The sequence below is a fragment of the Oryx dammah genome, unplaced genomic scaffold (genome assembly GCF_014754425.2).
Source record: "Oryx dammah isolate SB20612 unplaced genomic scaffold, SCBI_Odam_1.1 HiC_scaffold_20, whole genome shotgun sequence".
Classification (NCBI taxonomy): Eukaryota; Metazoa; Chordata; class Mammalia; order Artiodactyla; family Bovidae; genus Oryx; species Oryx dammah.
The window spans coordinates 12,357,340-12,384,405 of record NW_024070204.1 but is presented as its reverse complement, the minus strand read 5'-3'; the positions used below and the strand labels follow the sequence as shown (position 1 = coordinate 12,384,405).

General features: G+C 39.4%; 1 protein-coding gene across 1 annotated transcript in view; it reads left to right on the top strand.

Moving 5' to 3' along the window:
* DNAH5 (dynein axonemal heavy chain 5) overlaps nt 1–27,066 on the top strand; it is a 265,487-nt gene that overhangs the window by 142,521 nt on the left and 95,900 nt on the right. The window contains exons 48-55 of the mRNA XM_040262501.1: nt 2,506–2,628; nt 2,813–3,026; nt 5,221–5,444; nt 8,647–8,845; nt 11,234–11,406; nt 16,859–16,989; nt 21,414–21,567; nt 22,586–22,853. Coding sequence (XP_040118435.1) covers nt 2,506–2,628; nt 2,813–3,026; nt 5,221–5,444; nt 8,647–8,845; nt 11,234–11,406; nt 16,859–16,989; nt 21,414–21,567; nt 22,586–22,853 — 1,486 coding nt within the window. The remainder of the gene's footprint in view (nt 1–2,505; nt 2,629–2,812; nt 3,027–5,220; nt 5,445–8,646; nt 8,846–11,233; nt 11,407–16,858; nt 16,990–21,413; nt 21,568–22,585; nt 22,854–27,066) is intronic.

The following is a 27,066-nucleotide window of genomic DNA, read 5'->3' as shown; positions in this document are numbered from 1 at the left end:
TTCTCTGTGCTATACAGTCGGTTCTCCTTAGCTATCCATTTTATACATAGTCGTGTATATATGTCAGTCCCAATCTCCCAACTCATCCCATCTCCCCTTTCCGCATTGGTATCTGTACATTTGTTCTCTACAAAGATGCTTCTGTTTATTCCTACAGATTTAGTTTTGTCTTTTGGTGCCTACGTGGATGACACTATCCCAACCCCCATTATACAAAGGGTCCAGCCCTGCTCAGAGTCTCCTTATAATCACAGCCAAAGCTAAACAAGGGGACTTCCCTGGTGGTCAGTCCAGTGATGAGGAATCCCCCTTCCAATGCAGGGGACATGGGTGCAATCCCTGGTCAGGGAACTAAGATCCCATATTCTCTGGGGCAACTAAGCCCACGTGCTGTCACTACTGACCCCACACTCTAGAGTCCATGCTCCATAACTAGAAAGAGCCTGCCATTTGCAACGAAGAGCCTGCTCACCATGAAGACCCAGTGCAACCAAAAAAAAAAAAAAAAAAAAAGAAGCTAAACAGGGCTACACAAGCTGCCATGATCTGAAGACCGTTGTCTCCTCATTCAGAAGCCTGCCCACTGGCGTCTGTGCATGCTCAGTCGCTTCATTCGTGTCCAACGCTTTGTGACCCCATGGGCTGTAGCCCTCCAGGCTTCTCTGCCCATGGGATTCTCTAGGCAGGAATACTGGAGTGGGCTGCCATTTCCTCCTCCAAACTGGGGTCTGTAGCCTGACATGATCTGTTTTGGGGCAGATGCAGTCATTAAATCACTCCTCTCCCCTCAGAAAGTGGAGGACAACACCCTCTCTTTGCTACATTCTAAGCTCAGATGGAACAGGAGGAAACTGCACTCTGTTCTATAAAAAAATGTCCTAGCAATGTTGAAAGGTACATTAAAACTGTTGGAAGGGGTGTTGGAAGGGGTAATGGAGACACTGGGGAAGAATCCCAGACTACTGACTACAGTATTACCATTTGCATGGAATGTAGTTTGGAAATCAATCAGTTATTCAAATATATGTGCTCAGTAAGCTGAATCAGCACTGCAGAGAAAACAGAAAGCATGGTTCTCATGCTCTAGAATCTCAGTCTTAAAAATCTCATTTCTTTCCCACTGATTCACGATTTAAGTCATGTTAAAGATAAAACACAGGGACTTCCCTGCTCGTCCAGTGGTTAAGACTTTGCCTTCCAATGCAGGGAGTGTGGGTTTGATCCCTGGCTGGGGAGCTTAAGATCACAGATGCCTTGGGGCCAAAAAACACAAGACATGAAACAGATATAAAAGCAGGACATTACTAGTAAGCTATATATATCATTAGAAAGCTAAATTGACAAAAGCAAAAACAAAGGAAGGAGAAAAATTCAATAGTTTGTGAACTTAGAAGCTGAGATTTCTTCCTGAATTTGGAATTGCTGCCTGTTAAATAGTTACTGAAAACTGTATCCTTAGACTGGTGTCTCCAACTGCACTTCCCCACTTAGATGACCTAGAAATCACAACATCAGCATATCCAAACATGGACGTCTCTTCCTCATCGCACAGTCTGCACCCACTCCTAGGTGCTCATCTCTGGGATTAACACCAACTGCCTAGCTGCCTCATCCAAATATTTGGATGCTTGCAGGTGTTTCTGAGTTGCTAGTCATGTCTGACTCTGTGTGACCCTATGGAGTGTGGCCCACCAGCCTCCTCTGTCCACAGGGATTCTCCAGGCAAGAGTACTTGAGTGAGTTGCCATGTCCTCCTGCAGAGGGTCTTCCCGACCCAGGGATCAAACCTGGGTCTCTTGCATTGCAGGCAGATTCTTTACCTTCTGAGTCACAAGGGAAGCCTGGATATATGTATCTGTATAGCTAATTCCATCCTAAAGGAGACCAGTCCTGGGTGTTCATTGGGAGGACTGATGCTGAGGCTGAAACTCCAATACTTTGGCCACCTGATGCAAAGAGTTGACTCATTGGGAAAGACCCTGATGCTGGGAGGAACTGGGGGCAGGAGGAGAAGGGGACGACAGAGGATGAGATGGCTGAATGGCATCACCGACTCAATGGACATGGGTTTGGGTGAACTCTGGGAGTTGGTGATGGACAGGGAGGCCTGACGTGATGCGATTCATGGGGTTGCAGAGTCTGACATGACTGAGAGACTGAACTGAACTGAACTGATAGCTAGTTCACTTTTCTGTACAGTAGAAACCAATGCAACATTGTAAAGCAACTATACTCCAATAAAAATGAAAAAAAATAGAAGTCACATCTAAAAATTTACATTGATTACCACTTTATTTACTTCTAAATGAAACCAGATTTTCTAAGGTTATAAATGTTATGCAAGACAATTTAGGTACCTCATTCTCTGTTTTCCAGAATTAGGGACATTTTGGGGTTTTTAGGAGTAATTTCTATCATTTCAAACATTTCTGGAATTTTAAAATAATCGACCATGTCTTAGGGGATATTTTCACAGATGTTTCTGTTGACCTTTTTGTTTAACAGAGGACGATAGAGAGCTATGTGGATAAACGCATGGGCACCACATACGGCCCTCCAGCAGGAAAGAAGATGACTGTCTTCATTGATGATGTGAATATGCCAATAATCAATGAGTGGGGAGACCAGGTATATCAATCCTGTTGGGCACTTTATTTGCCTAGTTCATCATTGATTTATTTTTTGATGAGTAAATGGTTTTCTATTTTTTTTGTTTTTTCAACTTGCAATTCCTGAATTCCAATAAAGTCCGTTATTTAGGTCCTGGGATATAAAGGAATGACCTTTTAATTCTGAAAATTGTCTTTCTTAGGTTACTAATGAGATAGTACGACAGCTGCTGGAACAGAATGGATTTTATAATCTAGAGAAGCCTGGGGAGTTTACCAGCATTGTGGACATCCAGTTTTTAGCAGCTATGATCCATCCTGGGGGCGGACGCAATGATATACCGCAGCGACTCAAGAGGCAGTTCTCGATATTTAACTGCACGCTACCCTCTGATGCTTCCGTGGACAAGATCTTTGGTAAAATGAATGTCAGTGGGGCTTGGAAGGGGAGAATCCCTGGTTGGGTTGCAGTGAGAAAATATCCACCCAGAGGTCCACACAGAGGGGAGCACTGAGTTGGTTCCTTAGTCTGCTGTCTTTATCACTTTCAAGAGTGTATTTTGTAAAAACATTTTTATGTATGTATTGAGTTGGGTATCAAGGTAGATCTTTTATACCTATGTATTTCTTTTTTAAATATAATTTTCTATATTTATTTTTGGCTATGCTGGTTCTTTGTTGCTTCTCAGGCTCTGTAGTGGAGCAGAGCATGGGCTAGCTTTGTTGCAGTGTGCAAGCTTCTCATTGTGGTAGCTTCTCTTGTTGCAGAGCATGGGCTCTAGGGTGTGTGGGCTCTTTGGTGGGTGGGCTTCAGTAGCTGTGGTTCCTGAGCTCTGGAGCACAGACTCAATAGTTGTGACATACGGGCTTAGTTGCTCCAGGGCATGTGAGATCTCCCTAGACCAGGGATTGAGCCCATGTCTCCTGCTTTGGCAGGAGGATACTTTACCACTGAGCCACCAGGGTAGCCCCTACCTTGTATTTCTTTAAGATATTGTTGCTAGCTTCTTAAGCCAGGAGGTTAAATATTAAGTGGTCTTAGACATGATGAGATGCCTTCCTCATGGATACATGTATTTCAGGTCTGGATTGATACAATTCCACACCAGCAGTTTATGTAGCTGATACCTAACCAACCCATGTTATGATTTTAGCCTAAGAAATATCAATAATATCTCTCAAGGTGGGGATTAGCCAGAGTCTGATCCTCAGAGTAATTTATAGGGTTGTAATAAATTATTGATTGATTACATGTGTAGTATTTCAGAAATCATCCAAGAAACACTAGCACAGTCGATAACCATATTTATTTAACTGAGTAATGAAAATGAGTTTAGAAACTGATTATGGAATCACTCTTTTCAGAGAAAGAGTGTAAAGTTATGCATGCATTCGTGTTAGGTATTAATTTACCATTGCTGAAATTGAGACTGAGGAAAAACTAATTAGGATTACCCTAATTAACTTCTGGCAGACTAGAAGGTCTTCTTAGCGCCCTAGGGTAGTGGAGTTGGCAATATTTGCCTTCAATCACAGCAGTGGGCAGAGGTTTGAAACCAATGACACCAGACTTATCTAAACTTGGGAGAAGTAAAATGGACCAGAATGAATGACTATTATCACTTTTAATGATCCTTTTTGGCCTGGAAAATTTTGCCTATAAAGTAAATCAAAATATTTTATAATGCATGGAATGGCAACAAAAGAATGGACTCATCTTAGAAGATTTGTGAAACCTTTCTTTTTCTTATCTGTCGAAGGCCACTTTATATATTCATGATTGTTACCCATTTAATAATACTGAATTAGTTCAGCTAGAGTTTTCAGCAGCATTTCTTTTCTTTTTTTAAAAAATTTATTTATTTATTTATTTTTAATTTTACTTTACAATTCTGTATTGGTTTTGCCATACATTGACATGAATCCACCACGGGTGTACATGCGTTCCCAAACATGATCCCCCCTCCCAACCCCCTCCCCACAACATCTCTCTGGGTCATCCCCGTGTACCAGCCCCAAGTGTGCCGTATCCTGCATTGGACATAGACTGGCAATTCGATTCTTACATGATATTATACATGTTTCAATGCCATTCTCCCAAATCATCTCACCCTCTCCCTCTCCCTCTGAGTCCAAAAGTCCGCTATACACATCTGTGTCTTTTTTGCTCTCCTGCATACGGGGTCATCATTGCCATCTTTCTAAATTCCATATATATGTGTTAGTATACTGTATTGGTGTTTTTCTTTCTGGCTTACTTCACTCTGTATAATCAGCTCCAGTTTCATCCATCTCATCAGAACTGATTCAAATGTATTCTTTTTAACGGCTGAGTAATACTCCATTGTGTATATGTACCACAGCTTTCTTATCCATTCATCTTAGCAGCATTTCTTAATCAGCTTTTCAGTATTTGAATGCTAACTCACTTGAATCTATATCTACTTTTTAGGTTTAACCCGCCTCCCAAGTTAATTAATCAAATTTTCTTCAATATGTAGTTAACTATTAAAATGTGTCACTGTATTTATATTCTACATTACGTTTTTCATTTTAATTTAGTTGATTTGAACTGTCAGTCAAAATGTTATGACTTTTTTTCCTCTTTCAGGTGTGATTGGGGTAGGATATTACTGTACCCAGAGGGGTTTCTCAGAAGAAGTGAGAGACTGGGTGACAAAGTTGGTGCCCCTGACACGCCGGCTATGGCAAATGACTAAGATTAAAATGCTCCCGACCCCTGCAAAATTCCATTACATTTTTAACCTTCGAGATCTTTCTAGGATCTGGCAGGGAATGCTGAACACTACTCCAGAGGTTATCAAAGAACCAGACGTAAGTGATGCGTAAGAGAGTAAAACCAGTAACTTTGTTATTTATTATAAACTCTAAATATTCTTAGTAATGTAGTTTTTATGGGCATGAAAATATTTTGGGGTGTTTTAGCATGGATATTTTTTCTTTTGTGGCTTTTTACTAATGTAAAGGGAAAGTATGCCAAATTTTTTTCTTTAAAAATTCCAATTAAATTTAGTTTATGTTTAAGGAGACAGTGTATACTATTATTTTCTAATGAGTAGAATAAAAGGTAAAATTGATTGTTTTTCATCATAATTTTCTTATACTAAATAATGGCAAAAACGTCTGTTGATTTTATTATGATTATGTCTGTCTTCACATTATAAACTTCACATTATAAACCTGATCTTTAACTTTAAAAAGTAACTATCTTTTAAAAAATTAAAAAAATTATTAATGGAGGATAATTACTTTACAGTGTTGTGTTGGTCTCTGCCAATGTGAATTCTGTCAGTTCATAACAATGATAATCAGTGATAAATATACATAAATCCCCTCCCTCCTGGGCCTTCCTCTCACCCCCTCAACCCACCCACATAGCCCCAGGCTGGGCTTCTTGTGTTATATAGCAGCTTCCCATTAGCATCAGATATTCAGTGTTACTCTCCCAATTTGCCTCACCTCTCCTCCCCCTGCTGTGCCCACAAGTCCATTCTCTGTGACTGTGATTCTATTCCTGGCCTGCAAATAGGTTCATCAGTATCATTTTTCTAGATTACATATATATATATATATATATATATATATATAGTGGTACATGTATACAGTGGAATATTACTCGGCCATAAAAAGGAACAATTTTGAATCAGTTGAACTGACTGAACGAATTTGAGTTAGTTGAACCTAGAGCCTGTTATTCAGTGTGAAATAAGAGAAAGACAAGTATCATATATTAATGCATATATATGGAATCTAGTAATTATCTTTATAAATAAACTTTCAAAATTGAGGGATGAAACCATTTTTTCTTTGGTTAGTCATCCATGACCTTTCTTTTCCATACAACTTGATGCACTAAAAGAATTACAAATATTGGTAAAACTGAAAAGAGGCAGAAGAGTAGAAATTTCATTTGAATTTCATTTGACAGAAAAATGAGCATTTGTACAGACACTCAAATATAACAGTTTCTAGCACTGTAAGAATTCTCTTTGGACTAAAAGGAAATTCTAGTATGTAAAAATCAATATGTATATAATATGTAAAATTATAAAGTATATAGTATGTAAAAATGCAGTACTTTTTTTTTTTTTTTTTTTTTTTGCTGAAGGGCCTATGTGTTTAGGCTAAGACAACACCAGCCTCTTTTTCAGACTTTGATGGTACTGAGGTGGAAGTTAAGCAAATAGGTTTTAGGGACTTCTCCACATAAATACAGAGAGACAGTTGAAATGTCAGTCAGACTGTCACAAGCACATCAAGTGTGGCTGCTAAGAAAAACCCAGCTTTACCCCACATAGTCACAAAGTAGGTAACCACACTGGCTGACTCCAAGACAAGATATTGTGGGGAAAACTCACTCTCCTTGTTACAGAGAATTGGGAGTCATTTTAGCAGTAGTGAACATGTAATTTAGTTTTTTCCCTCAAAGTCATTGACAGATTAACGGCATTGTGGAATGCTGTACTCAGTCACGTCTGACTCTTGGAGACCTCACACACTGTAGCTCACCAGGCTCCTCTGTTCCTGGGATTTCCCAGGCAAAAATACTGGAGCAGATTGCCATTTCCTGCTGCAGGGGGTCTTCCTGATTCAGAGACTGAACCCGAACCCATGTCTCTTGCGTCTCCTGCGTTGGCAGGCGAGTTCTCTACCACCATACCACCAATATTACTTTTTAAGTACCTATTTTTTTGGTGCTGATTTTAAATCAGCATTAACAGTTCCAGCAATTGGTTTGTCATGAACTTTTGTCTTAACCGTGTCATTAAATATATTTTACTAAGCTTTTATTTCCTGGCAACCAAAGAGCATTTGATCATTAGTAATATAATGGCTTCCCTGGTGGTTCAGACAGTTAAGAATCTGCCTAACAATGTGAGAGACCGGGTTTGATCCCTGGGTTGGGAAGATCCCCTGGCAAAGCAAATGGCAACCTACTGCAGTATTCTTGCCTGGAGAATACCATGGACAGAGGAGCCTGGCAGGCTACAGTCCATGGGGTTGCAAAGAGTTGGACATGACTGAGCAACTAACACTTTCACAATGTAATAACTTAAAAACCTTCTATCTTGCAAAAATGTTACCAAGTTAAGAAATTTGCACCAGTCTTTCATATCAGATAAGATGCTTAGACAAACTTTGTTATTCTTGCTATTGGAACAGCTATATTGAACAATTAATTCTCTCAACTTCCAGTTAACTTTGGGCCCTGGAGTATCTAGAGGAGGCGACAGGTAACCCAGATTTTTGTTGTAAATTTTCTCCACAATGTGTTAAGTAAATGTATCTTTGTAATTATCTCAGTTGCATACACGAGAGTTGTTTATACACAACTTTTACACTGTGCTCTGGCCATAACGTAGATGTCCAAACAGACTAATTGATCACAAACATAAAACCTTTATGTAGAATATTTGTTGGTCATTCAAAGTGAATTAGTATTTTATCTAGGAATGGTTTTGTTTTAATTTAAGGGCTGAAAATGAATACTTTTTATTTACTATCTGGAGAAGGAAATGGCAACCCACTCTAGTATTCTTGCTCGAGAAGGTCCCTGGACAGAGGAGCCTGGAGGGCTATAGTCCATGGAGTCACAGTCACAGACATGACTGAGTGACTGAACACAGATGAGACCAATTTGAAATGAAGCTCAGTATATTTTAACTTTTTATTTTATCTATTTTTTAACAGGACAGTTATATTCATGGACAATTTTGTATCCTAAGACTATGCATTTCTGTACAAATGCCAGTAAGGTCCCCCACATCATTTTGGCACCCAAAAAAGTCCTTTTTGGTGATCACATGCCAAATGAAAACCATTATTCCAGGATTGTTTTCTAGGGTGCTCCCAAACCTGTTGCTCACATTAAAAGGAAACCAGTAATGTTAGCCTTAACTTTTAAAAATGTCACATTCTAAATCAGGAAGGATGGTCCTCTATGATACTGCCCACTTGAATTTCCAACTCTGACATAACAGGAATTAATAACACATTTAAATGATGCTTTTGACAGGAACTGTTAAGGCTGTGGAAGCATGAGTGTAAACGTGTTATTGCTGATCGTTTCACGGCATCAGATGATGTGACCTGGTTTGATATGACTTTAGTCAGCTTGGTGGAGGAGGAGTTTGGTGAAGAGAAAAAATTCTTGGTGGATTGCGGAACTGACACTTACTTTGTGGATTTCTTGAGGGATGCACCTGAAGCTACAGGTAAACTATTGAAGCAGAATTTGAAATCCTCCAAAGGGATGTCCTTTGCCAAGTGACGACCTGATGCGAAGAGACCACTTGTTGGAAAAGACCCTGATGTTGGGAAAGATTGAAGGCAATAGGAGAAGGGGGCGGCAGAGGGTGAGATGCTTAGATAACATCACTGACTCAATGGACATGAATTTGAGCAGATTCCGGGAGATAGTAGAGGACAAAGGAGCCTGGCATGCTGCTGTCCACGGGTCACAGAGAGTCGAACACTACTTAGTGACTGAACAACAGCAAAGGGGATATCTGATGACAGAGGTTTAGTTCAGGGATGTTGAATTTCTGTCTAGTGAACTTTGCTGAAACAAGCCTGAGGCATAGTAGGTGCTCAATAAGTATAGAACACATGTTGTAAATTTCCTCCACAATGTGTTAAGTAAATGTATCTTTGTAATCTTTGATTAAGATTAACCATTTTGTACATGTCAGCCTTGAGTATAAAGGTAGAGTTGGGAGGCAGGGTATAGCAGAAGATGGTGCACAAGGCTTATAGCTGTCGTATAGAGGTGGATTTGAGAAATGGGTCTCCCATACCTTAGCTGGGCAAGCTTCTGACTTTCTTGAATCTCCTGCCTCTACTTTTATAAAAATGGAAATATTAAAATATGCATTATGGGTCCTGTGGGGATAAATGAGATAGTGTCTGTAGATGGCTTGGGCAGTCTGTGTCTTGTACTCACTGCAAGAGGAAATATAGCAAAACTATGATTATTACTTGAATATTCCCAGGTGTTGAAAATAAAAAGGAAAACCGAGAGGGCCATTGAATATAATTAGAGGTGGGTGATGGGGAGGCAAGATTTTGTGGTTATGGTTCTGTGAAAAACTGAGATATACTGTTTTATTTTTTTATGAAAAGAAGCGGTGCTCCAGTTAATTTCTTTCCTCAGAAATAACTGAGCTTAAGTAGAATATTTTTCTTTCATTTAGAAACCTCTTCTAATACTAAGGATGAATATTAAGTTGGTTTTCATATTCAAAAAGGCATGTTTAAGCACTTGCTATTTATATCTTTTAAATGGTTGAAAATGACTAGCCAGCCCCTTACTAGATTTGATAAGGGTGTATGTGATCTGTCAATTTTCTGAGTAACAGTTGAAAAGGATGTTTATTGCTGGCTATGCAGTTGGACAGATCTTTTCAGAGAAAGAAGCTGATACAGTTTATTTTAAATCAGGTCACACATATCCAACAATCATGTAAAGGTAGGAGCATTATAAGGTGATTAGAATTTATGTGTTTTGTTTGCTCTAATTCAGAAGGATAAGTAATTGTGTGTTCGAGGTGCAGAGTACAACTCCAGCATTTTGGGGTGGGGCTTGGGGGTTTGGGTGGGGGTGGGGTGGATGAGTCTAGAGGCAAATAGAGAACCTTTTGTGTCTTCAGCACACTTTGTTTCTCAAAGCTTCAATGGAACATTTATGAAATAACAAAGTGCCTATTGAAATTCAGTTAGAGAGAGCTTTGCAAATAGACCAATCTTATTATGCTAAATCAGTTTTCTTGCTTTGTCATAAAAAGGTTAATGTAGTTTATATTAGGACAGGGTCAGTTGAAAGTAATTATGTACTACTAGATTTGGAAGACTCACTCTTCTAATACTCAGTGAATTTCTTAGTTGTTATTAGTATATTCAACTAACGTTAACTGATAGTGAATTTATACATGCCAAATTTAGCTCTTTCTTTGGCATTATGCTTTATAATCATAGTTGGAAAAGTGTTAATACATATCTCTAACTTTTAAAAGAGTTGATTTAATAATTTTCCCAGTGAAATAATTCAGTGTTTAAATTTTTTTAACACACACAAAAATTTTTTTAACAACAAAAATAATTTTTTTCTGTTTTCTCTCAAAATTCACTTCTATCCTCACTATTAACTTAAAATTTCCAAATCATAAAAATTTCTTAAGCAGATGCAGTGACCTTTTTCTTTTTATTCTTATTAAAAACTCATTTAATTCTCTCTTTTGTGGATTTTGACATTAAATCCCTACTTTTTCGATCTTCATTTTGACCATTAAGTGAGTATCTCTGGGAAGATCCTTGAAATGCCAATGGTCTATTATGAATATAAATGAAATTCAATGTATGTGACATTATTTGAAATTGACCCTTTGTAGACAAGAAAGAATTAAGACTGTGTATGATCACAAAAATTCGAATGCTTTGACTATTGTTTGCTTTCTTTTCTAAAAATATATACTCTTGCTTTTAAGTAAAAATCAATATTATTCAGTGCTAAATTGTAAAGCTATGAGTGTATTCAGTTAGGTTGAGGAAGTGGTAAAGTCCAGTGATTTGGAGAAACTTAGTTGATTTTTCTTTCCTAACCCCAGGTGAAACATCTGAGGAGGCTGATGCTGAGACGCCCAAGATTTATGAGCCTGTTGAATCTTTTGATCACCTGAAGGAGCGTTTGAATATGTTCCTGCAGCTCTATAACGAGAGCATCCGTGGTGCGGGCGTGGACTTGGTGTTCTTTGCAGATGCCATGGTCCACTTGGTCAAGGTCGGTGGCAATGTCCAGTAGCACCTCCCCAGAGTGACAGACACTTGCCTTTACACCAGACTTTCCCCCCTCCTCTTTAATTTTCCTCTTCTAGGAGAAAATCCGGTTTAAAAATAAACTCAGTGCTCTATTCCAATTTAATTTCTGAACTGAATGCAACATGTCACACCTATAGGTTTAAAATCAGAGCGTGTGTACTTCAAATGTGTGATATGATAATTTTATTCAGTGTTGCTATACTGCTTCCAGCTCAATGTTTTCACTCCGTAGAATGAATGTAGTTGACATCTGAGTCAGAAGCACAGGCACAAAGCCTACTTCTATTTTGCATCCTGCTAAGGAGAACTATAAAAAGTGGGGCATTATACTAAGTGAAATAAGCCAGTCACAAAACCACAAATACCGTTTGAGTCCACTTCTACTGTACCTAGGGTAGAAAATTGAGAGACAGAAAGAGTGGTGGTTGGTAGCGGCCAACGGAAGGAGAATAAGTTGTGTTTAATTGTTCAGAGTTTCATTTTTGCAAGATGGAGAATTTTGGAGATGGATGTTGGTGGTTGCACAATAATATGAATGTCCTTAATGGGATTGGACTATATCGTTAAAAATGGTTTAGATGGGAAACTTCACATTGCATGTATTTCACCACAGTTGGAAATAGTAATTAACAATAATGCATAGATAATTGACTTTGAGCTGGGATGAAAATTCTGTTAAATGATACCCACCAGGAAAGTACAGTTTCTTCTCTACTCTATCATATGAGTCATTTAGGTTTCCAATCACTGTAATGATGGATATGATGGATTCTCAAAGGATAGAAATAAAAGATATTTACCTGACCTAATTTATGGGTAGTGGGAGATAATGCCATTAAAACCCTGTTGATACTCTTACTTTGTTGGTGTCAATTATTTTTTCAGAATACATCCTTTTCATTAGAAAGAAGCCAGTTTGGGGCTGTCTTCTGTTTCTTAGGCTTATCCATGAGGAATGACCTCATAATTACAAATTGTCCACTCTAATAATTATAAAATCTTAGAATTGGAGACGATTTCAGAGGTTATCTAGTCAGTTCTCCCTCTGAAAAATTAAGGAGTGTGAGGAAGGCATTTCTATAAGGCTGGACTAAGTCAGGGAGAAGGAGAACGATAGTGAGAAGTCCTGGAGTTGGATGTCCCCAGCATGAGGACACTTAGCTTGGAAACTTTGAATTCTCAGAATCTGAGACGTCTCTGTTGACTTATGAGTGCAAATGTTCTTCCAAAACCAAATATAAATAACATTTTGAAATTAGTTCCTAGTTTATAGTTGAGTTAAATGTTTCAGGAAGGATAGAGGTACTCTCATATTTAGTTATTGAAAGGAAGAAGCCAAAGAATAACAAACATTTTCTAAGTAAATAATATCAAAGGCAACTTCCTGACTAGGTATCTATTGGAGACAAAAATCTGATTGGCTTTGGGGTTCCACAACAGCTAGAAATGAGGTTATTTATGTTAATCTTTTGCTTGAGGAAGTTCTCTAGAACTTTCCTTTTTCTGGTTTTTACAGCACAAGTGTGTGTTAGTCACTTAGTCATGTTCAACACTTGGCGACTTCACAGACTGTAACCCACCAAGCTCCTCTGTCCATGGGATTCTCTAGGCAAGAGGAGTGGAGTTGCTCTTTCCTTCTTCAGGGAATCTTCCCAACCCAGGAACTGAACCCAGGTCTCCCGCTTTGCAGGCAGATTCCTTACTGCCTGAGCCACCAGGGAAGCCCACAGATGGTGCCTTTCTTCACTTTGTTTGGGTATCACATTCAAGCCATGTGTGCCGCAGCCCAGGTCCTTGACTGTGTTTTCCCCTCACTCTCAGCCTCTAGCCTGCCTCCTCTGGGATTAGCCAAAAAATCTGTGATTGGAGTTTTTGAGCTAAAATGTCTTATTTCTCACGGTTTTCTAGGCCAACTCTCTCACCTACACTCTCGTTTTCTGTGTACCGTTATATCCAAACTGTGTTATGTGAGGGTGAGCCTTGAAATATGTAACTTAGCTATAAAGCATGATAGAAGCCAAGAGACAGGATTGAAGATGAAAACTGCAGCAAAACGGGATGTGGTCTGAAACCAAGTGTGTTTCTTAGTTCCTTTCTTTATTAAAATGATGGTTTTCGTTTGAAACCAAGAATATTTCTGCAAAATGTCTTTTGCCTCTTTGATTAAAGTTCAATTCGTGGTGTGTATGGTTTGTCATATCCCTTGTGGGTGGTGTTTGATTTAGGGTGTAATTCAGAGAAATCAATTGCCTGATTCCAGAGGATCTTATCAGTGCTACCTTCCCAGCAGGTGTTTCGTTGTGTAGAATTCATCTGCTTATATTTGACTTTTCTACCAGATGGTAAGCTCTATGCGGGTGGATACCCAATTTATTCCCTTCAGTATTCACAGGATGGAGTACTACTGAGACAGGCGCCCTTGTGGTGCTTGATAAATAGGTTGAGAGTTGAACCAAGTCCCCAGTATGGCCCTAAACATCCTGTCTTCCAATATTTCCATAGCTCGTATGGAAGTTCTCACCCTGATGAGGATCCCTCAGGCATTTTGCTGATTCTGAGACTTTGTGTATCCCATTCCTTCTTCTTAAAATTTAGCCCAATTCCTGCCCAGTGTGTCACCTTCTTTGCATGATAAACTTCTAATTATCGTTCAAGATCTTGAGCAAATTCCCAGCTCCACATCTAAGATGCCTTCTCAAGCAGTGTTGTTTCCTTTGCATTTTTTTCCCTCCCGTTTGTATCATTCCTGCCCACCCCAGCATTCATCACAGTGCTTTATTGCGTGTTTCTATTAATAGGTTTATCTCCTCTACTAGAGAATGAGCACCTGCAAGGCAGGATGGGCATTCGTAAGTTTTAAAATATTTGCTACGGAAATTAAAAAATGAATATCTCTATCTCACAGTCTAAGATAGTAAGACAAGATAGCCCCATTTGAAGTTCTCACTTCACTGTGTTTTCTCTTATAATTTCTGTTTTCAACTGGATTTTGAGATTACCTTTAAAGTATTCCATTTGTTTGTTCATGTATATGTTCACTTGTCAAATGTGTTTTAAGGGCTTCTCATATGCTAGAAGGGGCTTCCCAGGTGGCATGCAGTGATGGAGAGCCCACCTGCCAGTGGAGGAGACGTAGGCATCATGCATTCGATCCCTGGGTTGGGAAGATCCCCTGGAGTAAGAGATGAAAACCAGCTCCAGTATTCTTGCCTGGAAAATTCCATGGACAGAGGGGCCTGGTAGGCTACAGTCCATGGGGTTGCAAAGAGTCGGACACGACTGAGCCACTGAGCAAGTACGCACATAGTGCTAGAAGATGGGAATGGAAATCTTTAGTTTCAGACCTAAGCCCAGTTGCAGGAAAAGTTATTGGGATGAGAGTTTCCAATACCTACTGAATAATAATTATTTAAACCCTTAATATATTCACCAGCATCAAGTAAAGGAAACGGTTATTGAAAAAGTCATGTATTTTGGAAAAGTTAACCAAGAAAAGACATAGAAGATTCTGGGTGGTTGCAGTAACTTCTTACCTGCTTTATCTCTGCCTCTTGAAGTAACACCAGGGAAAGAATATGAATAGACACAGGGGAGATGCCAGGAATTCTTGCCCGCACTGCTCCTCCTCTGCCTGTGACAACTTGAGAGGGAATCACAGGGAGAAGAGGAGTAGGAGGCTGGAAGAGCAAGGTTCCGCTAGATCTGGTGGAACTAGGTTCTCAGGTCCACGATGGGAACATGGTCTTCATTCCATCGGGCTCACACTAAATTGGGAGGATAATCAAAAAGCAAGAGTAGTCCCAACAGGAATCGAGTATAAAGCTTGCCAGTGGAGGGGATCCAGAAAAGGATGTCTAACAAAACCCTATCAGAATGCAGAAAGGTCAGGCTATGCCAGAAAACTTCCAACAGTAACAGAGAAGTGACCCCTTCTAGAGAAGTGAAAGTGAGGTCCCCTTCTTAGCTCCCATATAATTCTTGATCATTAGTTTAGAAAAAGCTGATAATACAGCAATACTGCAGGCTCAAACTGCAGTTAGGAGGGAGAGGTCGTCATCACAGGGAGTGAAAAATGCATCCGGGAGAATTCGACAGTAATCCCCTCTAGGTGGGGCTGGAGACCTGATGGTGAAAGTAATTCACTGAATAATAATAAAACCAAAGAAGTGACTTGGATGATGAGAAACTACTGATTGGCAGAGAGTGGACTTCTGGTCTACCCATAATCACTTAGCTACCTTAGGTATCACTGTCTTTGCCAAATAATATGAGTGTTTACGTTTATTCCTTTCAAATTCCATCATTTATACCATATTTGGGGAAATTTTGCCTTCAATTTAAACTACATTAGTTTTCAAATGTGGGGGATATTCTAATTAATTGTGTGTTGTGTATTCCAAGGATGCACATTGTTTAGAAATTTTCTGTTCTCTTTCCTGTCCTCCTAAATCAGATTGGCAAACTAAAAGGAAACCTCAAAGTCCCCTTTATTTCTTTCCTTGAAAACCCAGAGCAAGACACAGTCTGGGCTCTGCCTGCTGTTCTGTACTGCTCTCCTCCGAGTTTCCTAAAAGGTGTACCTTCCTACTTTCCACTGTTCTATTTCAGAAATGTGTTCGTTTGTCCAACCAGTGTATCTTTCTATTCTGATCCTAAGACACCTACATCTTCTAAAATGCTTAGACAGGCATATTTCATTTTATTGCCCATCACTTTAATGCACTTAGCAGATAGTGCAGTTTTTACAATTGAAGGTTTGTGGTCACCCTTTGCCAAGCAAATCTGTTGGTGTCATTTTTCCTGCAGCATGGACTCACTTCATTTCACTGTGTCAAGTTTTGGTAATTCTCATAATATTTCAAACCTTCTACCAGCAAAAAGATGATCATTCACTGAAGGCTCAGATGATGGTTAACATTTTTTAGCAATAAAATATATTTCAATTATGGTGTGTGCTTCCAGGGGCTTCCCTGGTGGTTCAGAGGGTAAAGCGTCTGCCTGCAATGCAGGAGACCTGGGTTCAATTCCTGGGTCGAGAAGATCCCCTGGAGAAGGAAATGGCAATCCACTCCAGCACTCTTGCCTGGAAAATCCCATCAATGGAGGAACCTGATAGGCTACAGTCCATGGGGTTGCAAAGAGTCTGACATGACTGAGTGACTTCACTTATGGTATGTGCAGGTTTTTTAGGCATAATGCTATTGCACAGTTAATGGTACAGTGTAAACATAACTTTAATTTGTATTGGGAAATAAAAAAATATGTGTAACTTGCTTTATTGCAGTATTTGCTTTATTATGGTTGTGTGGACTTGAATCTGCAGTATCTCCTAGGTATGCCTGTATTGAATAAATAGGAAAAAAGTGGAATACCGCACATTAAATGAGGTGTACTTTTTCTTTTCTATATTCTAGATCTCACGTGTCATTCGTACTCCCCGGGGAAATGCCCTCCTGGTTGGGGTGGGCGGATCAGGGAAACAGAGCTTAACAAGGTTGGCTTCATTCATCGCCGGCTACACTTCCTTCCAGATCACTCTGACAAGGTAACACGCCTTCACTTTAATTAACCTGAAATGGATTTTGATAAATGGTTCTTAGAAGCCACTTGGAGTTAAGAATGCATTTATCTTAATGTAAAGGAACCATAATAGTTTTCTTTCTTGAATGTTGACTTATTATTGTTTTCGTTCAACCTCTGTCATAGACCATGAAAATTTCACATGAATAATTTGCTTTAGAAACATTTCAGCCTCTCATTTCATCAACAGATGCCTCTTGGTTTTCATGTTATGTTTGATATGAGTATTATGTATATTCCTTTAGTGCATTTTAGAAGAAATTCATCCATTCTAAATGTTAATTTAGGGCTTCCACATGGCTCAGCAGTAAAGAATCTGCCTGCCAATTCAAGAGATGCGAGATATACAGGTCTGATCCCTGGGTCAGGAAGATACCCTGGAGGAGAAGATAGCAACCCACTCCAGTATTCTTGCCTGGAAAATTCCATGGACAGAGGGGCCTGACTCTTTGTGACCCCCTATAGTCCATTGGGTCACAAATGGTCGGACACGACTTAAGCAACTGAGCATGCAGGCAAAAAATGTTAATTTAGATTTCAAGAATAGTAAACTGTTGGTAAACTGGGTAAATAGATTAAAAGTTTGTTGATTTGGTTATTCATGTGTTTAAAAGTATTCATTGAACACCAACTATATGTCAGGCACTGGCTCATTGCTGGGGTACACGATAAGCAAGGTAAGCCTGAGCTGTGTCATCACGGAGTTTATAGCAGTTAAACAGGGACAACTGAGCAACTCATTCAGTAAGATGTGATACGTAGGTTTTATCTCCATTAAGGAAATAAGTGCAGACTAGAGTCTACTGAAATGTGAGGGAAGGACTGCTAAGCTACTTTAGGGGATGGTCAAAAATGCTTCCTGGAGAAAGAGATGTTTCAACTGAGATCTGAATGAGTAAGAATTATCTCAGAGAAGAGGAACAGTAGAGAATGTTCCAGGCAAAAGGATCAGCACATGTAAAGTTACATTTGAGACCCTGGAAGCTGTTACATATGGCTGGTATATAACTTAAGGTGGAAAGTGGGAAAGGAAGAAAAATGCAAGTCTTTGGAGGTGTTAAGGAATTTGGACTTCATCCTAGTGGCTCAGATGGTAAAGAATCAGGAGTGAGTGAGTGAGTGAAGTTGCTCAGTCGTGTCTGACTCTTTGTGACCCCATGGACTGTAGCCCACCAGGCTCTTCCATCCATGGAATTTTCTAGGCAAGAGTACTGGAGTGGGTTGCCATCAGTGCCTGGGTTGGGAAGATTGCCCTGGAGAAGGGAACTGGCTACCCACTCCAGTATTCTGGCCTGGAGGATTCCATGGACTGTATAGTCCATCAGGTCACAAAGAGTTGGACACGACTGAGCCTCTTTCACTTCATCGTAGCACTGGGAAACCATTCGTGAGTCTCCACTAGGGGAGGTGTGTCAGATTTGCACGTGGAGAAGATGGACAGAAGGAATGAAACTGAAAGGTTAGAAGGCTAACTCAGAGATCTAGGCAAGAGATGGTGGTGTCCAGAGTGGAAGCAGTGAGAGTGAAGTATAGAGGGCAGATTCAAGAGATCCTCAAGAAACTGGCAGTTTTGAAATTGGTGCATCTTGGTTCTAGCTTGGGAAACTGGATAGTTTGTGCTGCTACTCATCAAAGTAGGGACCCCCAGAAGAGTTGTCCTCAGATACGTGTGTGTAGTGCAGGGACAATTCGGAAGTGAAGATGGAAGATAAAGAGAGGCCGAACAGAGCTTCAGGATGAACCAAGATGAGGTGAGAAGCAAGAGGCCCGTTTGGAAAGTTTATTTGGGCAGAAAATTATTAGAAGTTAATTTCTAGGTGGGAGTCTTGGCTGTCGGGTGTTGACTAAATGTTGGTTTGGTACTGTGATCTCTGAGATGGAGGCTCATCGCTACTTGCTGCGACAAAGGTTAGAAATGATTAAACACTGGGTTTGGAGAGCCAGATACTCAGGTTGTTGTTGTCACACCTTTTATTTGGTCTAAATTACTGAATTCTGCTTGGAGAATCAAGCTAAAATGTTTTTTTTCCCAAGTACTAAAACAGAGAGAAATAATTTTAGTTACATTGTGTATAATTCTTCTGGTTTGTGGATAGAAGCAACATTAGATGAAAGATAACCTGTTCAGAAAAGGGATTGAACTCAGATTTCTGTTCTCATGTTTTGTATAAAATTTACAGTTTTCAAAGTACTTTTACAGGCACACGCTAATATGATCTTCGAAAGAACTTTGTGGCTTTGTGGGTTGGCAGAATATTTTATAGCTGAGGCTCAGAAAGGCTATGATTTGCATGAAAACCCAGATAAGCCTGGGAATTGACCACAGTGCTTCTGGTTTCTGGTCTGCCATGACTGATGACACTGCTGGCTCAGAAAAAATACCTTTCGGCTCCTCTCTCTGCGATAAATTAGTTCCTCTGCGTGTTGTGCTGGGGATCCTCCTGTACTGAGAAAGAGGATGGTCAGGGCCTTCTCTGGCTTCTCAAAACCTTCCAGAGACCATCCTACTGCATCAGCCTTTACATAGCCATGTGGTCAAGGCTCAGGCAATTAACAGACTCTCCTTTGGAAGCACAGCTATTTGTTAGATGAATCAGGTCATGTTATTTGCAGCAGTGGTGTCCTTGAGATCTAGGAGACTGGGCTGAAAGTTTTCCCCATATCTCAAGAAGATACTTTCTTCTGTTCTCCCTATGTATCTCTCTTTTTTTTCTCTCTCTCCCTTCCATTTCCTCCCTTGCTCCCTCCGCCTCTTTCTTTCTTTTTTCCTCAGGGGACTGTCTTCGAACATTTTTTCTCACCTTTCAGATCTTATTTATCTAGAAGTCTTCATGAAATATTGCTGCATGAGCACTATTTTCAGTAGCCAGGACATGGATGCAACCTAGATGTCCGTGGACAAATGAATGAATAAAGAAGTTGTGGTACATATACATAACAGAATGTTACTCAGTCATAAAAAGGAACAGATTTGAGTCAGTTCTAGTGAGGTGGATGAACCCAGAGCCTGTTATATAGAGTGAAGTAAGAAAGAGAAAAACAAATATTGTATATTAATGCATATATATGGAATCTAGAAAAATGGTACTGATGAATCTATTTTCAGGGCAGCAGTGGAGATGCAGACAGAGAGCAGACTTATGGACACAGTGGGGAAAGGAAAGCGGGGAATGAATTGAGAGAGGAGTGCTGAAATATACACATTCAGTTCAGTCGCTCAGTCGTGTCTGACTCTTTGTGACTACATTACCATATGTGAAATAGATAGCCAGTGGGGATTTGCTGTTTGACACAGTGAGCTCAACCTGGTACTCTGTAACAACTTAGCTGCATGAGGGGTGGGATGGGGTAGGAGGTGGGAGAGAGGTTCAAGAGGGAGGGGATATATGTATACCTATGACTGGTTCAAGTTGGCAGAAACCAACACAATATTGTAAAACAAGGATCCTCCAGTTAAAAATAAATAAAATTTTGCTGCATGGTAAGTGGTGCTTCTGGTTCCAGAGTTTACGTGTTAAATGTTAAAAAAGCACAGAGCATAGAAGTTAAATATTTTGTAGCTTTTTAAAAATCAGAAGGCCATTGGCTCTTGTGCCTTAAATTCTGAGTTTATCTAATGACAAAAACTTCAGATGCTAATTTACTGAATCAGAGTCTCCAGGATAAGAATATCTTAATTTTCCCTTTTGGCAGTCATGGGCTCCTCTACATTGAGACCTCTCTCACACTTCATGATTGCAGGTTGACTTTCACTAAAGGATTGTTTTAGACATGAGAGAAGAGTTAGAGTGGGATATTTAATAATGTTTCCAAAGATTCTACTGCAGTGCACCGATTGCTCAGAAAATTCTTTCATGTAAGATACAAAGACACAATGAAAATAGTTGTGTTGGGGGATTAGGAGGGCCCCATTTATAACAGGGTGTCTCCCTCATGCCATATAATGAAGACTTGAAATTCTTTAGTTTAGTTTAATTCAGTTTATGAGGTAGCTTCTAAAATATCAATTGCAGATGGGTGCTTAGTAAATATTCCTGCTTGGCTTTTTCATTATCTTTACCAACAAATATTTTCAAAATGAGACATGTGTATACTCATTTTGATGGCATTTAGTTGTGCTAAAAATCACAGTTTTGTTTCAGGTTGGTTTTTCACTCTAGATTTTTTTTGTGTGTAATATTATGTTTTATAAAATGTGGAGTTTTAAAAATTATTTTCATTTTTTCAAGTAAATACAGTGAACCAGTAACAGTTGCATACAACAAAGAATCTACCTGATGGCATAATATGAGCATTTTTTGGTTAACCAAATGGCATAAAGCATTGTCACAAGGATCTTTCCTTCCCAAGAACATATTTTAGCTAATGGCACAATGATACTCTTTCTAGATCCTACAACACATCAAATCTGATGGAAGACCTGAAGACATTGTATAGAACAGCTGGTCAGCAAGGCAAAGGCATCACCTTTATTTTCACAGACAATGAAATTAAAGATGAGTCATTTTTGGAATATATGAATAATGTTTTATCATCGGGTGAGGTAGGAGCTTATTCTTTTCTTAATTGGAGTATAATTGCTTTGCAGTGTTGCATTGGTTTCTGTTATACAGCGAAGTGAATCAACTGTATGTATATGCCCTCCCGCTTGGACCCCCCTCCCACAGTATCCCAATCTCACCTCTCTAGGTCATCACAGAGCACTGACCCGAGCTCCCTGGGCTATACGGCAGGTTCCCACTAACTCGCTATTTTATACAAAGTAGTGTATATATGTCAATCCCGATCTCCCAGTTCATTCCAGCCTCCCCTTGCATCCCTGTATCAGCAAGTCCATTCTTTTCATGTCTGTGTCTCTATTCCCGTCCTGCGAATAGGTTCATCTGCACCATTTTCCTAGATTCCACATATTTGTGTTAATATATGATATTTGTTTTTCTCTTTCTGACTTCACTCTGTATGACAGACTCGAGGTCCATCCACATCTTTGCAAATGACTCAGTTTCGTTCCTTTTATGGTTGAGTAACATTCCATTGTGGATATGTACCACATACGTGTTTCACCTCTTCAGAATCCCTCCAGAGTTAGGAGGATTTCATTCTGTATTTCTCTGTGTTAAAGTACTGAATCAGTACTGTTTTTGGTATTAGGCGATCGGTTTGAAGAATGGCTTTTTCTGTTGGGTTTTTGAGGAATGAAACTCCCAATCAAAATGTTGAAGATGTTAATGGAGAGAGAGATGGAAAAACAGAAGGTTGTAAGGAAAGCTGGTTGGATTTTTGATATGTCCATTCTCTCCCTTGAACCAATACAATATTGTAAAGTAATTAGCCTCCAATTAAAATAAATAAATTTAAATTAAAAAAAGGCCTGTGACTTTAAAACAGAACAATTTATGTGTATTAAAATGTGGTCTATCTTATTGTGAGGACTTTGGTTGATTTTCTAAACATGAGTTTAAGGACACAAATGAAGAAAATACATTGTACATATCGGACTGTAAATTCTGATTTGTTTTTATATGGCTGTATTGAATTTGATGTCTGCACTTTTCTCGAAGGTCTCCAACCTCTTTGCTCATGATGAAATTGATGAAATTAATAGTGATCTCATATCAGTCATGAGAAAAGAGTATCCTAGGCGCCCTCCTACGAATGAAAACCTGTATGACTACTTCATGAGCCGGGTCCGACAGAACCTTCACGTTGTTCTCTGCTTTTCACCGATGGGGGAGAAATTTCGAAATCGAGCTCTGAAGTTTCCTGCCCTTATTTCAGGGTGCACTATTGACTGGTTCAGCCGATGGCCCAAGGATGCCTTAGTTGCTGGTTAGTATGGGGGAGATTTTCTATATCAGAATTTTTGGTTTATAGTGTGTGTGTGTATTTATATTCTGTGCCATCCACTGGATTGAGCCAAATGTTTTGTCCAGGGTTTGAGGATTTTTGCAAGACTTTACTCTTTCTCATTTGGCAGCTAATTTTTTTCCCCCAGAGAGTGGTTATCAGCGAATGACATCTTCAGTCTGAAACCCCTTGGGTTAATTTACGGTGATTCTAGTGTTTTCAGCGTGGTTTAAAGCTTTGTCTCAGTTGGTCCCCAGGCAGGTCCTGGGACATCACAGGAGGACATTGAGGTTTTAATCTCTCTAATAGCATTTGTGTTCTTTTTTAAGTGGGTTGGTCAACCTCAGAGTAGTTTAAGCCAGGTAATTCCTTCTTGTGGCTGCAGGGCTGGAAATCAAAGAGGAAAACGTTATCCTCCATCCTCTGATGGTTTCTGGGCCTGAAAAAGGATTGTTCAACAGAGACTTTCATGATTGGAGCCCTTGCTGCTTCTGCTTCTGTCTAATCCTCCATCCTGTGGAACATGAATGCTTCTCTTATTCTGTAAATGCAATTGAACGTGAAAGTTGTATAGGAGATGTTAGAGAGCATTTCTTCAGTTTATGGTTTTTTCAGCTTTTGGTGAGAAAGTGTCTGCAGCTATTTTAAAAGATGGAGATAGTTAAGCCTCACCTCTGACCTATTGTATCAAGACTTCAGGAGAACCCTGATTCAGGGCAGTCGTTTTCAGACTTTTTGCCTGATTATTATGCTTTCATAATAATTAAGAAGAGGCTTATTTTCTAGTAAAACATGGCACGTAGCCCTAATAGATAAAACAATGAGAAGCAGGGGGGAGGAAGGATTCTGAAGCCTCATCCTTTCTTGGCCCTGTCACCTGCTTCGACCATACCTCCCTCCCTAGCTCTGCGGTTCCCAGTGGGAGAATGACTGATTCACTGTCTCCCACTCACTATACATGGAAAACTGGGGACAGTGGGGCTGAAGGAATTATCAGAGGTGCAGGAAGCCAATAGCTATAGCCAATATATATGTATAGTATATGTACAGTAGTGGTGATGGTTTAGTGGCTAAGTCTTGTCCAACTCTTTTGTGACCTCCTGGACTGTAGCCCACCAGGCTCCTCTGTCCATGGATTTCCCAGGCAAGAATACTGGAGTGGGGTGCCATTTCCTTCTCCAGGGGAGCTTCCCAACCCAGAGATCGAACCCGAGTCTTTTGCATTGCAGGTGGATTCTTTTACTACTGACATTTTATTCTTAGCACTCTACTCTCAATAGTAACGGTTTTCTGATCTGTGTCTTTTAAACATAGACTATTTTAATATGTTTGAAATACTGATGTACAGTGTTCCCTCTTATAAGATTTGAGAAACTGCCCACGATTAAAAAATTTTAAATCCTATTTAAATGTCAATACAACTAAGGATAAAACTGTAAAATTCTTTGAAGTAAGATATAAATGCAGAGCACAAAACCTCAGTTTTTAAGAGCTACATTCAAGTATACTGTGAAATATGATAATTGGTATGCAAGTGCTTTGTAGACTATCATGTAAGGTATTATTACTAATGATAAAAATAACAATTTCAGGTGACAAACACCATAATGTACTATAATTAGGATGATGTCATTTAAATTATGAGCCCTTCCTAGCAAGTCTTTATTTTCAGTTATCCCTTCTGTTGCAAGACATAGGTGCTTCCTTTGTTGATTTCTCACAATCCGCCCCATTCTTTTAAATCTCTTTGCATCAACCTAAGCCAAAATTCCATGGAGGGCAGGGAAACTTTTTGTTTCTATGTCCTCAGCTCCTAGCAAGTGTCCTGACTTTCAGGCATCACCTATTTGTTCATTTATTCAGAACATGTTTATTGAGCTTCACAAGCCATTTATGGAGCCAGGCATATTGGAGGGCAAGGCAGACTCATTTCTTCCCTCCAGCTCTCTTCCCTGGCAAGCTCATTCACAGCCTCCCGTGTAATAGGCCCCATCAATTTTTTTTTTTTTTTAATCTCTGGAATCCTGTGTCCTCTGGCTTGAAATCTGTGCACTCAACTGCCTGCTTGACAGTCTTCTTGATGTTTCCCAGGCTGCTTAAACCCAAAATGTCCAAAACTGAACTGAGCCTCTTCAGGTCAATCTCTCTCAGGGAGTGGCACAGTTGTCCATGAAACTCCACAGTCTGAGAGCTCTTTGTGTTTAACACCTTTCTTCACTTCTCAAGTCTGCTCCATCACTAAGTTATGCCAACTTTATCTGCTAAATACGGTGGAATCCAGCTAACTCGTTCCCTTTCAGTGGCGTCCTGGGCCAAGCTATCATTGTAGCTCACCTGGAAAACTCGAATAGCTTTCTAATGATCTCTCCTCCTCTCTTACCTGTCTTTCATCCATCTCACATTGCAGAACAGTGATGAAAACATAAACCTGATCACACTGGTTTCTAATTAAAACCTTCCACTGCCCTTAGGAAAAAAGCACAGTCTCTAGCGTGGCCTTCAAGGCTGGGAAGAACTGGTTCTGTCTGCCTTCCCATCCTTAACTGAGGTCACTCTTTCCTCCTGCTCCGTTCTTTTTTTGTTTTTAATTTTTAATTATTTATTCATTTTTTTTTTAAATTTATTTATTTATTTTTAATTTTTACTTTACAATTCTGTATTGGTTTTGGCATAGATTAACTTTACAATATTTTATTGGTTTTGCCTTCTTGATTCTTGAATGTGGCCTTTTTCTTCCCACCCAACACCCTCTTTCTCCCATTCTCTCTGAGTGCTGCTCCCTTAAATGATGAAGATGAAATGATTATTTTGGGATAAGAACACTTAACGTAAGATCTGTCCTCTTAGCAAGATCCTAACTGTATGCAGTACAGTATGGTTAACTCTAGGCACAGTGGCACACAGGGGATCTGTAGAACTCAGTCATTTTGTATAGTGAAACTTTGTGCCTTTTGTCTAACACATCCCCACTTCCCTCCCCTGGCAGCCCCCAGCCTACTCTCTGCTTCAATGATTTGACTCTCTTAGATTCCTTGTGAGTGACATCATGTAGTTTTTGTTCTTGTGGTCTGGCTTATGCATCACTCAGCATAATGCCTTCCAGGTTCATCCATGGTGTTGCACATGGCAGAATTTCCTTCTCTTTTTTAAAAAAAGGCTGAATAACATTCCATTGTATGTAAGTATCACATTTTCTTTATCCATCAACCACGGATGGCACTTGAGCTGTTTCCATGTCTGGGCTATTGTAAATAATGCTACAGTGAATATGGAAGCACAGATGTCTGTTCAGGATCTTGATTTTCACTTCTTTGGATATATAACCAGAAGTGGGATTGTTGGGTCATATGGTAGTTTTATGTTTAACTTTTTTGAGAAATTTCCTGTTTTGCATAGTGGTTGCATCAATTTACATCCCCACCAATGGTGTACAAGGGTTCTCATTTCTCTACATCCTGGCAAATGCTTATATATATATATATATATATATTTTTTTTTTTTTCCTGATCATAGATACCTTAACAAGTATGAGGTTATATCTTATTGTGGTTTACTTCTAATTTTTATTTTTTATTGAAGTATAATTGACTTACAACGTTGTGTTAGTTTCAGGTGTACAACAAAATGACTCAGTTGTATATAAATGTATGTATTGTTTTTTAGATTCTTTTCACATGTAAGTTATTACAAAATATTGATTGTAGTTCCTTGTGCCATACAGTAGGCCCTTGTTTATCTATGTTATATGTAGTAGTGTGTTTAGTGAGTGAGTGAACGATAGTCACTCAGTCATGTCAAACTCTCTGCGACCCGTGGACTGTAGCCTGCCAGGCTCCTCTGTCCATGGAATTCTCCAGGCAAGAATGCTGGAGTGGGTTGCCATTTCCTTCTTCAGGCATATGTGTTATTGCCAAATTCCTAATTTTTCTTTCCCTATCACCTTTCCCCTTTGGTAACTATAAGTTTGGTTTTCTATGTGTTCAAGTCTATTTCTGCTTTGTAAATAAGTTCATTTGTATAATTTTTTTTTTTTTTAGATTCCACATATAAGTGATAACATAGGATATTTGTCTTTGTCTGACTTACTGCACTATTGTATTAATATTCTTGGCACCCTTGTTGAAAATCCCATGACTGTATATGTGTGGGTTTATTTCTGGGCTCTCTATTCTGTCCCATTGATCTACATGCCTGT